This window comes from Haliotis cracherodii, unplaced genomic scaffold (assembly GCF_022045235.1).
Source record: "Haliotis cracherodii isolate W230 unplaced genomic scaffold, xgHalCrac1.p SCAF_3, whole genome shotgun sequence".
Taxonomy (NCBI): domain Eukaryota; kingdom Metazoa; phylum Mollusca; class Gastropoda; order Lepetellida; family Haliotidae; genus Haliotis; species Haliotis cracherodii.
The window spans coordinates 3737204-3754604 of record NW_027266286.1 but is presented as its reverse complement, the minus strand read 5'-3'; the positions used below and the strand labels follow the sequence as shown (position 1 = coordinate 3754604).

General features: G+C 39.9%; 1 protein-coding gene across 2 annotated transcripts in view; it reads right to left on the bottom strand.

Moving 5' to 3' along the window:
* LOC139473695 (transcription initiation protein SPT3 homolog) overlaps positions 1 to 17401 on the bottom strand; it is an 89694-nt gene that overhangs the window by 11428 nt on the left and 60865 nt on the right. For both annotated transcript variants that reach the window (XM_071256406.1, XM_071256407.1), the window contains exons 3-4: positions 4058 to 4142; positions 533 to 619 (exon numbers count right to left, since the gene is read on the bottom strand). In XM_071256406.1, the coding sequence (XP_071112507.1) occupies positions 533 to 619; positions 4058 to 4142 (172 nt within the window). The remainder of the gene's footprint in view (positions 1 to 532; positions 620 to 4057; positions 4143 to 17401) is intronic.

Sequence of the window (17401 nt, the reverse complement as noted above, 5' to 3'; positions counted from 1 at the left end):
AACAATCATCAGTAGACAGCGGAGTTTTATCTGAATATTACAATCAACATTTTCAGTAGACAGCAGTTTTATCTGAATAAAGTTTTATTTGAGTAAAACAATCAACATTGTCAGTAGAGAGCAGAGTATTATCTGAGTAAACAACTTTGACCTCAAGAGCTTAAAACTGGTTATGAATTTTGACCACTTTCCAACAAATGTTAAATTTATGATGACATTCTTTTAGCAAAATACAAATTCTAGGACTTTTTTGGGTGGAGTCCATTCAGGATTCAAACACACACTCTCAGGGTGACATGCATCAACCAAGTCAGCGAGCCTGACCACCCAATCCCGTTAGTTGCCTCTTACAACAAGCATAGTCCCCTTTGATGGCAAGCATGGGTTGCTGAAGACCTATTCTACCCCGGATCTTCACAGGGGACAAGCATGGGTTGCTGAAGATCTATTCTACCATGGATCTTCACGGGGGACAAGCATGGGTTGCTGAAGACCTATTCTACCCTGGATCTTCATGGCTTGTGGCACTGACCTTGTCCTTGCGTAGCAGGAAGAGGAAGTCCTCCATGGCGATGAAACGACTACTACGTGAAGCTGCAACATCGGACGCCTGCATCATCTACACAGGGAACAAGACATCATTTACACAGGGAACAAGACATCATCTACACAGGGAACAAGACATCATCTACACAGGGAACAAGACATCATCTACACAGAGAACATGACATCATCTACACAGGGAACAAGACATCATCTACACAGGGAACAAGACATCATCTACACAGAGAACAAGACATCATCTACACAGGGAACAAGACATCATCTACACAGAGAACAAGACATCATCTACACAGAGAACAAGACATCATCTACACAGGGAACAAGACATCATCTACACAGGGAACAAGACATCATCTACACAGGGAACAAGACATCATCTACACAGAGAACAAGACAATCTTCAGGTAATCATGGAAAGAGAATTGGAAAAGAATTCAGTATTCATATGAACACTATTTTCTTATATTTGTTAATGCTACTAGTATTGATGCTATCATGTCCCGATTTGTTAAATTTTGTGTGTGAATTTTACAGGTGTGTGGGAAGTGTCATGTGTGAGGCTACAGATGCGGCATGTCAGGTGTGGGTCCTTACTTGTGTGAGAGGTTACAGGTTTGGACAGGTTACAGGTGTGGACAGGTTACAGGAGAAGTTACAGGTGTAGATAGGTTACAGGTGTAGACAGGTTACAGGTGAGAAGTTACTGGTGTGGACAGGTTACAGGAGAAGTTACAGGTGTAGATAGGTTACAAGAGTGGACAGGTTACAGGAGTGGACAGGTTACAGGTGAGAAGTTACAGGTGTGGACAGGTTACAGGAGTGGACAGGTTACAGGTGAGGAGAAGTTACAGGTGTGGACAGGTTACAGGAGTGGACAGATTATAGGTGTGGACAGTTTACAGGTGAGGAGAAGTTACAGGTGTAGACAGGTTACATGAGTGGAAAGGCTACAGGTGTGGACAGGTTACAGGAGTGAACAGGTGTTACTTGTGTTGAGTTACAGGTGTCAAGTTACAGGTGTTAAGTTACTGGTGTCAAGTTACAGCTGTGAGGTTACAGGTGTTAGGTTAAAGGTGCAAGAGGTGACACTTGAGAGAGTTCAAGATCTGAAAAACATTCCTACGGTGCAGGAAATGTTACACTTAGTTGGTGTTTCAAACATTAGTTTACTGATGTAAGTATTCACGACATCACTTCATCACATCTGCCTTTTTTGTCGTTCCTATCTCGTTTCCCTGTTACAGGTGAAACACTGGATTTGCATCTTTTTATGCAGCTCAAGCATTACCTGCACAAACTAACTGAGACATTACACACTGAGTATCCGGTTAAAGACAGAGTGTCAGCTGGAATCCAGCCATCTCATGGCCATCTCGTGGCGGCATGTGGTCTTGAGCACAGTGCACAGGTCATAATCAGGTGAAGTTAAGCAATGATGGTCGCGGAGAGTCCTTGCATGGGCGACCATGTTCAGCAGCTTGACTCCTCAGAGTTTCTGGGGCTTCGGTCCTGCCCCACACTGAAGCACATGTAGCACATGCGGCCTGTCCTTGGACAAGTGACTTTGTTCGAACTGTGCCTCTGTTCATCCAGCAGTGAATGGGTACCCCTACCATGAGATGGCAATGTTGTTGTTAACCTTCTAGCGCCTAACAGGCAGCTTGGGTTGTATACTCCCGAGGGAGCTGAGAATGATGGTTGAGTGCAGACTGATCCATTGACCGGGGCAATAGTAGCGCTTTGAGCATGCCCCTGAGTGGTGTGGATATTGGCCAATATAAGTTGACCTATTATTATTATTATTATTATTATTATTATTGTCATTGGCCCAGAAAAATCAAAGATAAATATCATGAGCAACGTCCCATACCACTGGTGTACGAAGACACACAATCAACCAAGTCACAAAGTCTGACTAACAAAGCATCAAGCATCAGTTACCCAGAATCCCCGATGTATATGAAATTTTAATATAACACACCCTCCTCCTTTGATTGCACCTTACATGACTTGGCCACCAGTGTCCCCCATGACACACTGCTTCTGCAGTGCCTTCAACACCAAGCACTTAGCACAGGACCACACATGACAAGTGACACGTCATTGCACAAAGCGATCGTAGAGCTAAGATTGCTTTGTGGAACAGGGCCCTGGACCTCGAACCAACTTCAGACTGGACATTGTGTAGTATAAAGCAGGATACTATTTGAATCTTTCAAGGTATGTTCCATAAAAATGCAGTTGGTAATTATCACTGATGTGAAATCTCCGCGGAAATGCGGAAAATCGCATTTTTTTTAAACAGTAATCCTCGGAAAAAATCATCTTCCGCGTAAAAATAAAATCAAAGATTAAAAAACAACACTCCTAAAAATATTATTGTAAACCGGACAACCGTCGCAGATTGTCCTGTTTTCGATCAGAGCTTTCAGCATCATAGTGAGTGAGTGAGTGAGTTGGGTTTAACGCCGCTTTTAACAATACTCAAGTTATATCACGGCGTGGCAGCTTAATTTGGGAGGAAAGCCCGAAGTGATGCAGGTCTGAGACTTTTACCACTTCGGTGAATCCCACGAGCACGGGTTAGGTGCTGACAAACTTAGAAACATAATCGGAGCGAACCGGGATTCAAACCCACAATCCTAGGTTTCTGGCGTGCCCAAGGGACGCAACACTGCACAGCGAATCGCGGCGCCTTAGATGACTGGGCCACCTGTGCCCCCTTCAGCATCATAGGTTTTCGGACATCATACGTTTTCTATCACGAATACTTGCACTATATCGGGAGGTTGGCGTCACACAGAAATTGTAAATACTCAGATGATGGCTTGTTTTTAAGATAAAGTTGTCTTTTAGCCTATAAGTGAATGAGATGTTTTACAGTTGTTCATGTGATTAGTGAGAAAACTATGAATGTTTCTTCAGTGTCCGAAAACCCATAACACAGGGATATATGTTGTATTAATGTCTTATGTTTGCAATGGAGTTTTTTTCAACAAAAGGTAAGTAAGTAGCCGACAAGGTAAGTTTTTTTCAATATGCTTCGACATGGGGAAACGGTCAGACATTGCACGTTTGTGACAGTTGTCCTTGTGTCTGGGGAATGAGATGGGGGGAAGGGGGGGTTGAAGTTTATGGAGTATTGCTCCCAGACCCGGCAGGTAGCTGGGTGTGCGGACGCTATGACCGATTTTTTAAAAGTAAGTACTGATTTAACTTCTAAATTTTACTGCATCCGCCATCTTTGTTTATTTGCCATTGACTTATTAATTTCTTGGTTTGAATGTTGTCCAAACTGCACGAAATTGCTTAAAATGCAATCAAATGTTTAAAAAAACTGGACTTTTCCTCTTTTTCGGGAAAACCTGCTCACATCCCTGAATTATAATAATGGTGTTTTGTGACATCTGAGGTCACATGATATTTAAGGTCTTCCAGCCTTTGGCAATTGCTTAATGACCTCCTCTTATTGCCAATATACTCAGCTACTCACCAGTGAAGCCATCTGAGCATGTACGATTTCTTCAACAAGGACAGCCGTGTCATGCAGTGGTCGTCGACAGTCGCCAAACCCATGCCTAGAAAAGAAAGGAAAAAAACTGTCACAAACATCACACTCACATGTTCAATCAAATTCTGCTAGAAGCTACATAACGCAGTGTTGGGAAGTTGGACGAGGAAAATATGATATCCATGGTTTTGCAAACCTCAACCTGTCAAGGTACAGCAAATATTTGATCATATATATCATCGCAGCATTTGATCAAATATGTCTTAGCAGCCCACATTTGATCATTCACGTCCATAACAGCCAATTTTTGATAATTTATGTCGTCTAGCCAATATTTGCTCATTCACGTCACATCTAGCCAATATTTGATCATTTATGCAACAACCCAACAATATTTGATTATTCATGTCCTAAACAGCCAATATTTGACTATTCATGTCCCAACCAGCCAATATTTGATCATTCATGTCCCATCTAGCTGATATTTGATCATTCACGTCCCATCTTGCCGATATTTGATCATTCATGTCTCAAACAGCCAATATTTGAATATTCGTGTCCCAAACAGCCAATATTTGATCATTCATGTTCCACCTAGCCATTATTTGATCATTCATGCCACAACCTGCCATTATTTGATCATTCATATCCCAAAGAGCCAATATTTGATTATACATGTCTCACACAGCTCATATTTGATCATTCATGTCCCACCCAGAAAATATTTGATCCAATTATGCCCGAACCAGCCAATATTTGATTATTCACGTCCCAAGCAGCCAATATTTGATCAGGCATGTCCCAACCATACCAATGGCTGATCAATTATGGCTCAACCAGCTAATATTTGATCAATCATGTCTCGCCAGTCAATATTTGATTATTCACATCCCAAACAACTAATATTTGAAGAGGCATGCCCCAACTAGCCAATATTTTATCATTCACATCCCAAACAGCCAATATTTGATCAGACAGGTCCAGCCAGTCAATATTTGATCATATATGTCTCACACGGCTCATTTTTTATCATCATGTCCCAACCTGCCAATATTTGATCATTCATGTCCCAAACAGCCAATATTTGATCAGACAGGTCCAGCCAGTCACTATTTGATCCTATATGTGCCAACCCGACACTGTTTAATCCAGTATGTCCAGATGAGGCTCCCTATCTCGCCCTGACACTGAGTGCCATCTGGTCACTGCAGCATGGTATGTCACACTGTCAATGACCCAGTGATCCAGCAGCTCCAGCAACGACACACAGCACCGGCGACACACAGCACCAGCTACACCCACCTCCTGCTCTGCTCTACTCTACTGACCTGGCTGGGAGAGGAGTGGGTGGCCATGTGGCAGGAATACTACAGTCATCTCTCCAGGGTCTCCACTGCTGGCTCCGCATTACTTCCATTTATAGACACAGTAACGTACGCCACCAGGCTGATTCTCTCAAGACCGTTCTACATTGTACACAATCTGTGTCTCTGCCCACATCACAACGTTCCCGTATTCCTGAATCACTTCTCCACATGACACTATACAGGTCTTGTACAAAGGTGCTGTATCACACACCTGTGGTCTGTGTCTTTGAAATTGATAATGAATTTGATCATTTTTGTACACTATGAGTGAGTTGGTTGGTTGGTTTGTTGTTGTTTAACACCGCACTCAGCAATATCCCAGCTATATGACGGCGGTCTGTACATTATCTATTCTGGACCAGACAATCAAGTGATTGATATCATGAGCATCGATCCATGCAATTGGGATCGATGACATGCATCAACCAAGTCAGCGAGCTTGATCACCCGATCCCATTAGTCGCCTCTTACGACAAACAGTCGCCTTTTTGTTGGTCTGTAGCTTAACGCCGCACTCAGCAATATCCCAGCTATATGACGGCGGTTTGTAAATAATCGTGTCTAGACCAGACAATCCAGTGATTGACATCATTCCATGCAATTGGGATCGATGACATGCATCAACCAAGTCAGCGAGTCAGCAAGCATTTGCTGCCATGCTGAGGCATAGGAGCTTTTATAAAAGGCAATGATATATAACCTATGTTTTTGGAGGGACTTCGAAATGAATCCTGGAGTTGTTTGAGATTAAATATTTTCCATTCAAAATAGCAAAAGGTACCAGTAAACCTGATGAGCAATGCATATGCCAAGTTTAATTGAAAATGTTGAAAGGTTTTCAAGTTATGGCCTCATTTGAAACTAAGTCGCAAATGTTTTCATGGAAATGTAAAACATATAATATGGAAAACATTTAAAATAGCAAAAGGCACCAGTTCAGCTGATGAGCAATGCATATGCCAAGTTTCATTGTAATATGTTCAACAGTTTTCAAGTTATGGCCCCGAAACAAACCTTGGCCCGGAAATAAACCCCACCCTACTTTGAAACTAAGCTGAATTTTTTTCCATTGAAATGTAAAACATAGCAAAAGGCACCAGTTCAGCTGATGAGCAATGCATATGCCAAGTATCATTGAAAACTATTGAACCTCTTATTGACTCAGATATTGATACTAGGGCGGGGACGAGTCCAAATTTACTACCCGGGTACCCACCCCCTATTACCCCACTCTACCCGGGTACCTGCTGTCAGTCTCAAGAGGTAGGTACAAACTGTATGATTGGGAAAAGTTTGACTGTAGCCCTGGCAAAATGTATTTAGATATATGTATGAAACCATCTGGTGTATACACTGAAGTTGACTGAAGTTTTCATTCAAACATAATAAAGTCAGAAGGAATGGGCGTAGTAGTCAGGAAGAACTGCGAACATTAGTGACTTGTAGTTTAAACATAGAGTTTAAGATACTTTTTGTCATTTAACAATATATCACGTAACTAACCACGGGTCCGGGTAGTCCTGTGGGTACCTGGGTCCTCCTCAGTACCCACCTGACCCGAGTACCCGAGTTACCCGTCCCAGCCCTAACAGATACCTCTTATTTAACCTTGCGCCAAAGTGCTCAGTTCCAAATTAAAAGAGGTATCTACTCTACAGCGGGACCATGTCAAATTTCAAAACACAGTTGGTTTATCTCCTGATTCAAACACCCTAGTCGGGATAAATCTGGCGCACTATGATTCACCTGTTGGCAGTTCAGGGTCACGAAACATTTTCTTCAACAATCATAACAAATTTAATTCCATCAATATCACAATAATAAGATTACAGTAAAGATTAAGTACTAGGTGACATTTCTAAGCCTGGAGAAGCCTTGTGACCACTCGCCCACATCACAAAACAGCCCTCTGCTCTTCCACATTGTTTATACACTTCTAATAAAACCATTTACACATAATCAAAAACCTTCATGCCAAAGAAACATGGCTGTTTTATAACCGAAGTACAATTAGACTGTTATTCCTCATCCCTCTCCCTATCAGCCTGTTATTCACTCTTCCTATCAGCCTGTTATTCCCTATTCCCTCTTAGCCTGTTATTACCTATTCCCTCTCCCTATCAGCAGGTTATTCACTCATCCTATCAGCCTGTTATTCCCTATTCCCTCTTAGCCTGTTATTACCTATTCCCTCTCCCTATCAGACTGTTATTCCCTCTCCTTAACAGCCTGTTATTCCCTCTCCCTATCAGCCTGTTATTCCCTCTCCCTATCAGCCTGTTATTCCCTCTCCCTATCAGCCTGTTATTCCCTCTCCCTATCAGCCTGTTATTCACTCTTCCTATCAGCCTGTTATTCCCTCTCCCTATCAGCCTGTTATTCACTCTCCCTATCAGCCTGTTATTCACTCTCCCTATCAGCCTGTTATTCACTCTCCCTATCAGCCTGTTATTCACTCTTCCTATCAGCCTGTTATTCCCTATTCCCTCTTAGCCTGTTATTACCTATTCCCTCTCCCTATCAGCAGGTTATTCACTCTTCCTATCAGCCTGTTATTCCCTATTCCCTCTTAGCCTGTTATTACCTATTCCCTCTCCCTAACAGCCTGTTATTCCCTATTCCCTCTTAGCCTGTTATTCCCTATTCCCTCTTAGCCTGTTATTCCCTATTCCCTCTTAGCCTGTTTTCCCTATTCCCTCTTGGCCTGTTATTCCCTATTCCCTCTTGGCCTGTTTTCCCTATTCCCTCTTGGCCTGTTATTCCCTATTCCCTCTTAGCCTGTTATTCCCTATTCCCTCTCCCAGTCAGCCTGTTCTTCCTCCATAGATGCTGAATTGATAGGTCAAAGTGACACACAAGTATAAGATTACACAACACATCTCAACTTGTCCACGGCCCTGACACTCTGATACCATTTTATTTAATTATGATTCCTTTTTTTAAGTAATCAAGATTAAATATTAAAGAACAATTTTCAAACAAGTTTAATTTGTTAAAGTCATCATGTAACTGTTGTATCTAATGCCTGTTTAAAACTCCACCAATGGTAACACTAAACATGGACAACAGAAAACAACAAGGGATTCACTAAACATGGATAACAGAAAACAACAAGGGTACACTAAACATGGATAACAGAAAACAACAAGGGTACACTAAACATGGACAACAGAAAACAACAAGGGATTCACTAAACATGGATAACAGAAAACAACAAGGGTACACTAAACATGGACAACAGAAAACAACAAGGGATTCACTAAACATGGACAACAGAAAACAACAAGGGTACACTAAACATGGATAACAGAAAACAACAAGGGATTCACTAAACATGGACAACAGAAAACAACAAGGGTACACTAAACATGGATAACAGAAAACAACAAGGGCTACACTGACCATGGATAACAGAAAACAACAAGGGCTACACTAAACATGGATAACAGAAAACAACAAGGGATTCACTAAACATGGACAACAGAAAACAACAAGGGCTACACTGACCATGGATAACAGAAAACAACAAGGGCTACACTAAACATGGACAACAGAAAACAATTAGGGTTTGTTGAAATGTAAACATGACAATTCATGTGAAATAAGTATATTTTTTTTAAATCAATTAAAACATTAATGTTCTCTGCCTCGGAACATCAGTAAGAAGCTGCTACATGTTTTTGAAGATCATTAACTGGTCCAAATCTCTAGAACAGGGGCAGTTACTCTTCCCTGCCCTGAGTCAGAAGGTCCTTGTAAGATACTAGGTGAATGTGTGCCACCATACCATCAAACAACAGACAATTAGTATGATGCTTTTGATTAAGAAATCCTTGTCCTTCATCACGATGAATCTTTAACATGTTCAATGCCCATAATTCCTCTTAATGTTACAAGTCAAAGATCCAGGTCAAACTGTACCAACCTGCTCCACTTTAAGAACTAATGGTAAGTATTGAAGCTTACAAAAAGCCAGCTAGGCTGGGGCACGGTTGCAGCAGCAACAGCAGCAACAGCATTGCTTCGTTACAACAACGCTGAGCCGGCTAGCGGCATGAGACGATCAGCGCGCCTCTTCTCCTGATGTCAGCTCAGGCCTTCATATACATATAATTATACACACATCCACACACAGCCCTCCACATCTGTCACATCAGCACATTACCTCCTGCACAATTAATCACATGCAGAGAGACACATCTGCATGCATGTGCATGCACACAGTGTAATGCATGTGCATGTAGGCCTGCATGCAGCATCACCGCCTGCTGTCGAGACACACAAGGTGAGTTGCATGTTTGATCACCATCACCTTGTATGGAGGTTGAGCTTATATGGATGATAGTACCATTATTTGGTCTTCCTTCTAAAGGCATTGATACTGAGAGAGGCCAACTATATGGGAAAACTTTACAACTTAAGTCCTTCCCTTTATTGAATGGGTAGAAGGCCTTGTGTGAAATTAAATTGAGAAACGGTCCCACAATCTTACTGTAATGTATTTTCTTCTTGGAACTCTCTCACTGTATCTAATAATAGTTTTGTTACTCACATTATCTAAGTAGTTGTGTTACTACATCTAATATAAGTAGTTGTGTTACTATATCTATAAGTGGTTGTGTTACTATACATCTAATATAAGTAGTTGTGTTACTATATCTATAAGTGGTTGCGTTACTACATCTAATATAAGTAGTTGTGTTACTACATCTATATAAGTAGTCATGTTACTATATCTATAAGTAGTCATGTTAGTATATCTATAAGTGGGCGTGTTAGTATATCTATAAATAGGCATGTTAGGATAACTATAAAAAGTTGTGTTGGTATATCTATGAGTAGTTGTGTTACTACATCTATAAGGAGCTGTGTTACTATATATATATATATATATATATATATATATATATATATATATATATATATATTATATATGTATATATATATATTATATAAGTAGTTGTGTTACTACATCTATAAGGAGCTGTGTTACTATATATATATATATATTATATAAGTAGTTGTGTTGCTATAGCTATAAGGAGTTGTGTTACTACTGTATATCAATATTAAGTAGCTGAGTTGCTGTATCTACAGACAGTTGCGTTACCATAACTTTATATAGTTATCATATTTATGATAATTAGTTGTGTCACAATAATCTATCGGTAGTGTTGTCACTTTATCCATACTATACAAATAGGGTTCAAGTTGATTAGAATTACTTGGCTTTCATCCAAACTGACACTGCAATCACTGCTATGACGAAGCAGATGGACAAGTGTTAAATAACATGAACATCATCACCATCTCCATCATCAAACAGCAGCAGAAGCATCAACATCAAACAGCATGATCAACATCAATTAACATCAACATTATCAAATAACATCCCATTAAGAATAAACATCATTCAGTCATGCATTCATCCTACAACTGCAGATATTTTGAAACAAACTTTTACAACAAAGTTCACTCACATACTTCGTCTTTGATGTGATCTAGTTGTCTGTTTTTATTCACTAAGGCCGCATTTATCATTACTTTAATCAAGAAACGCAAATTAAATCTTTCAAATAAAGGCTCCGTTCAACTGTCATTCATTTAATTTCACAAACTTTGCAAATAATGTGCACATATAACGCAAATCACATGACATGTCTCTGATTGTATTTTCTTCATTACAAACACCAGCATCCACTAACAATAATCCCAATCTAACAAATACAAATATTTACTGATCAAATGTGTAACATCATTTGTTTTTTGGCGTTGCTTTCGGACAACTTCAAGTCTTTGATGTTGGTAAACATGTCGACGGTGGTATACGTGAATGCTGTGATGTGCAGCCACAAATGTGAAGTCATTATTTAAACTCCATAAATACCACAGTCACACTTCACACTGTCTCATCAACTATCACATCACTCAAAACAGCCATCATCAAGCCATAATTTCCCAAAGGTTAGCATCTCATTTGTAAGAAACAAATTTGCTTATTTGAAACCCTTCCTAAACAATGACAGACAGCAGCCATTGCCAACCGGAAGCCAATATAGTTCCACTGTAAATGGAATGTCCCGCAATACAGCCACCTCATATTGAGAATAAGATAACGGCATATTTAAGGGTGGATGTTATTATTGTTTACATCCACTGTGGCGGATGTAATAACTTCTAGGCAGGTAATAACACTAGTCAATAAACCACTCTTCAATCAGCGCCGTCATGGCGCCATTGGTCATATGCTTGTCCTTGAGTGCTTCATTCAAAAGGCCAGACAATGGCAGAATGTCTACAAACCATATTGGTGACACTGGTTATACGTTTGATTTTATGTTTGATTTTATGTTTGATTGTATGTTTGATTGTATGTTTGTGTTATTGGAGCTGATTTGATAAATATTTTTTGTTCCTTTGAGTGACAAAAGAAGATCTGTAAAATGTGGGCAATAGTTTTTTCTATACAGTAAACTACGTTTATGACGAACACGCTTATAACAAACTGACGGATATCACGAACTTGGTTTTTTTGTCCCGACTATTTGCTGTAGTCATGCTGTATATATGCTCATAACAAACTACGGCTATAACGAACTAAAATTAGTGGTCCCTTTGAGTTCATTAAAAGAGACTTTCTTAGGGACCAGTTTCAAAGTCTGATGTCGGATAAAAATTTAATTCTTTAATTTTTAGACATACCCCTCACCCAACAAGTCTTAATTGTTGAATTATTTAGTTTTAGTGGCCTCTTATATCACACATTCTCATGTTTTACCCTGTTCGTTTTAACATTTATTGAATGAAGTTTATTTACTAGGTGTTGACAATTAATTGTTAGATAGGGATTACTAAAAAGTTGACGGATGACAAAGTAGACCCAATTTATGGATAACGACTTCTTTAATTACTGTAAAGGCGACATTTTGGTATAGATCCTTATACTGTTGTCAAGCAAGGCTGTATACCAAAACATTGCCTTTACAGTACCTGTAATTAAAGAAGCTGTTATCAATAAATTGTGTCTGCTTTGTTGACAATCACTTGTAGGGTTTTCAAATCTGCCTGTAAATATTACGAACTGCACCAGAAGGACTATTGCTGGTTATTATAAAAGCCTACCTTGTGGTAGGGGTGTCACAATAATTCATAATAATAATATATTAATATTGGTAAGACTTAAAGTCAATAAATTGAACGATAAATCTGTTTCCGATTAATAGTATCGATTTCAGTTAGGAATATCGATAGTTTTGATTGTATTTACCTTATGCGATTGAGTCACCAAAACAAGCTCACGAAGCAGCTGAGTGAGGATTAGAGTTAACTGCCCTTGATGCTTAGCAACCGGTCTTTCTTAAAGTAAAATGGCGGAGGGTGACAGTCAAGTGGAGTTTGTGACAAACTTTCTTTTTCTTAGATTATCAGGGTAAAGAAAAAACAAATCAGTCATATCTCAAACTTTACTTTTTATTTGGTGTTATGGTTATCACATTCAAAGGAAACTTCAATTCTAAGGTTTAATTCAACACTAAAATCCATCTAAAAAGATACATTGAAAACTATCGATATTTATCGCAATAGTTGCTTGCAATATCAATAGTTATCACAATAGTTTCTTTCAATATCAATAGTTATAGCAATAGTGATTTCCAGACCAACAGTCACCCCTACCTCATGGAAAGACTGGATGTATTTAGTGACAACTCCTAACAGCATTATTAGGAACGACAATAGTATCAGTTTAGTTCAGTTACTATATAATCATTGTGGAATCAGCTACCCAGTTGATTTTGTCAGATGGAAAACTTGCAAGACCATACCCCTGGCAATTCAGATTTTATCCGACATAGAATTTTTGAACTGGTCCTTTACAAAAGTAGACTTCTAGTTGAAATATGTCCTTCTAAAGCTGTTCTTCAGGACAAGTTTATGGAATAATGATAAATTGTATTGGAACTTTAAAAAGAATAGTTTCAATACTTGACATGGCCTTGAAATTATGATTTCTCCTCAATCCAGTTCAAACAAAGATATTTCTTTCAGAAAATGAGAAAACTGAGCGGATCAATACGCAGTTGGCACAACACCGATGATTCCGTAAAGTCAAGTAAAAGCACTCCATCAGTATCCCCCAACCTTTCTTTTCTTTCTCAAAGATTTATTAAAATATAGATTTATTTCATTAATCTATTATGTATTTATACTTAAAGATGAGACCATTCCTGTTATCGTTTTATCTAAGAACATGTTAGCCTTTCCTACTTCAAGAGTCCATTTACTCAATGGCAACCAGGGCAGTTCACCTCGACTACCAGGCTTAATTTGAACAGGAAATCTGGCATTTTCAACAACAAACACATGCTTTTTGGGTCAAATATAGGCAAATATAGACTTTCAGTTTTTAATCTTTGAAATTTGAACTGGAATCTCCTATGTCCAGAGTACTTATGAAAATTATCAACTTATTACACAACTAAATTGTAAAGGACCAGAAAATTAAAAAAAGTTACAAATAAATTGCTACGGAAATATTAACTAATCTCCAATACAAAACCACAAGATAAAAAAGTATCCGATTCCTTGATTAACTGAGGTACCATATTCGACGTAATAAGCGCCCAGTGTACTCTCAAAATTAGAAATTGGGGGTTCTTATTAGAATATAATTTTGGTCAGAAAATAAAACAGAGTTGAAAGATTTTAAATTTTGTGGTCTGTGCTGACAGCCTGAAATGATACAAAAGAAGAGTCTGTGTGTATTATACCCGACAGATATTTTTTCCAGAATTTAATTGCCCATAATTAAGGGTGCATATAACACACGTGTGCATATTATACACAAATAAATAAATCTTGTGTACATTGATCAATCGGAAGGGGTGCTAATTGGGATTGTTCACAAGCCAATATATTAGCAAATATTGCCGTGGGCGCTTATTACGTCTAATCCGGTATTACATTCACGCCAACAGGTCAGACTTCCATATATGGCAAGGACTACTTTGAGAAAGGGTGAACACGAACTATCTGATTGCCTGTGAAGGCTCAGTGTAGGTGGCTGCTATAGATCACACCAACACACATAGGAATATGCGACAAAACCAGGCAATCCAATTGTTGTCCATGTAATATTGTAAACCAAATGTCAGCGTGTCATTACTGAGAGTAAAGTTTTATGTTCCAGCAACAATAAATACATCTGCCACAATTTCAACGAGTTATGGGTTTATATGTTATTTTTGTTATTTGCGTTGAAATGCAAAAGAAATGACATTTGTGATCTGTTTGAAACCTGTCATTTTTTCATGTTGTGATCACATTTGCAACTGCTTGCATTATTCTGACATTTAATGTGAAACTAGGATTGAGAACTTTAGGCAATACTCACTATTCCTCAACACATAACATTCTAAATATAATCCTGCAGTCTGGTGTCAGGTCAGTTTTCCAACATTTAGGATACATGTATAATAAAACTATAGGAAAGGTGTTCTTGTGTTAGCAACTTATGTCTCAACAGTCAAGCTACAATACAATCAGTATGTAGGGGCTCTTGATTGCATGAGCTTTTGAGTGAGTGAGTTGATTCTTGATCTAGTTCTTTAGTCGTTGAGTGAGTTCTTGAGTGAGTGAGTTAATTCTTGATCTAGTTCTTTAGTCGTTGAGTGAGTTTTTGAGTGAGTTTTTGAGTGAGTGAATTCTTGAGCGAGTTCTTTTCTCATTAAGTAAGTGAGAGTGAGAGTGATTTTTTTATCAATGTTTCGTCATTAAGTGAGTTCTTGAGTGAGTGAGTGAATTCTTGAGCGAGTTCTTGTCATTAAAAGAGTTCTTGGGTGAGTGAGTGAATTCTTGATCAAGTTCTTTTGTCATTAAGATAGTTCTTGAGTTCTTGAGTTCTTGAGTGAATTCTAGAGCAAGTTCTTCAGTCATCAAGTGAGTTCTTGAGTGAGTGAGTGAGTTCTTGAGTGAGTGAGTGAGTTCTTGAGTGAGTGAGTGAGTTCTTGAGTGAGTGAGTGAGAATCATGACAAGAACGAGGCAATGCTTCCAGGAGACTTTAGTTAAGTCTGTTTTGGATGGGCTTGACCTCAGGGTCACATGACAAATTATCATAGTTTGACCAATCAGAATATTGGCGGGACTGTCGCTTGCCATGTGTTTGCCACTAGTGCTGCATCATCCCAACTTCCACTCCACTTAATCCCAGTCATCTACGAGTCATATCTGTGTTACACGATCTGTGCAGCTGCAGATGAAGCTTCAGTGGCGGATATAATACTCCCTCCTACTCCCTTGATTGCAGAAGAAAAGGGCAGGTCACACAGCTAATACAACCACATCAGTGTTTCTGCCTTTCTGAAAGCTATTTTGGTGGATAATAGTGTAAATGAGCAGGAAAATCATCTAAATAGGCATTCCAACATGGGACAATGTCAAGGTAACCTGTAGCAGGAACATACAGCTTTGAAGGAGACATACATGGCCACTAATGAACCACCGTTTCCAGACCACTGCCTGGTGTCACAGTGACTTCAAACAGACAAGGCCCACCCATTAGTTCCAGACCACTGCCTGGAATCACAATATCTTCAAACAGACAAGACCCACCCATAAGTTCCAGATCTCTGTCTGGAGTCAGTCTTCTATCTGTGTCACAGTGACCTCAAGCAGACAAGACCCACCCATAAATTCCAGATCTCTGTCTGGAGTCAGTCTTCTATCTGTGTCACAGTGACCTCAAGCAGACAAGACCCACCCATTAGTTCCAGATCTCTGTCTGGAGCAAGTCCTCTATCTGTGTCACAGTGACCTCAAGCAGACAAGACCCACCCATTAGTTCCAGATCTCTGCCTGGAATCACAATATCTTCAAACAGACAAGACCCACCCATAAGTTCCAGATCTCTGTCTGGAGTCAGTCTTCTATCTGTGTCACAGTGACCTCAAGCAGACAAGACCCACCCATTAGTTCCAGATCTCTGTCTGGAGCAAGTCCTCTATCTGTGTCACAGTGACCTCAAGCAGACAAGACCCACCCATTAGTTCCAGATCTCTGCCTGGAGTCAGTCTTCTATCTGTGTCACAGTGACCTCAAGCAGACAAGACCCACCCATTAGTTCCAGATCTCTGTCTGGAGCAAGTCCTCTATCTGTGTCACAGTGACCTCAAGCAGACAAGACCCACCCATTAGTTTCAGATCTCTGCCTGGAGTCAGTCTTCTATCTGTGTCACAGCGACCTCAAGCAGACAAGACCCAACCATTAGTTCCAGACCACTGCCTGGAATCACAATGGTTTCAAGCAGACAAGACCAGCCCCATTAGTTCCAGATCTGTCTGGAGTCAATCTTCTATCTGTGTCACAGTGACCTCAAGCAGACAAGACCCACCAATCAGTTCCAGATCTCTGTCTGGAGTCAGTGTTCTATCTGTGTCACAGTGACCTCAAGCAGACAAAACCCACCCATTAGTTCCAGATCTCTGCCTGATGTCAGTCTTCTAACTGTGTCACAGTGACCTCAAACATACAAGACCCACCCATTAGTTCCAGATCTCTGTCTGATGTCAGTCTTCTATCTGTGTCACAGTAACCTCAAGCATACAAGACCCACCCATTAGTTCCAGATCTCTGTCTGATGTCAGTCTTCTATCTGTGTCACAGTGACCTCAAGCATACAAGACCCACCCATTAGTTCCAGATCTCTGTCTGGAGTCAGTCTTCTATCTGTGTCACAGTGACCTCAAGCAGACAAAACCCACCAATCAGTTCCAGATCTCTGTCTGGAGTCAGTCTTCTATCTGTGTCACAGTGACCTCAAGCAGACAAGACCCACCCATTAGTTCCAGATCTCTGTCTGATGTCAGTCTTCCATCTGTGTCACAGTGACCTCAAGCAGACAAGACCTAACTATTCACTGAGATTTGAAGCCATGACAGCAGATCCTGACAAGGCTAAGGCAT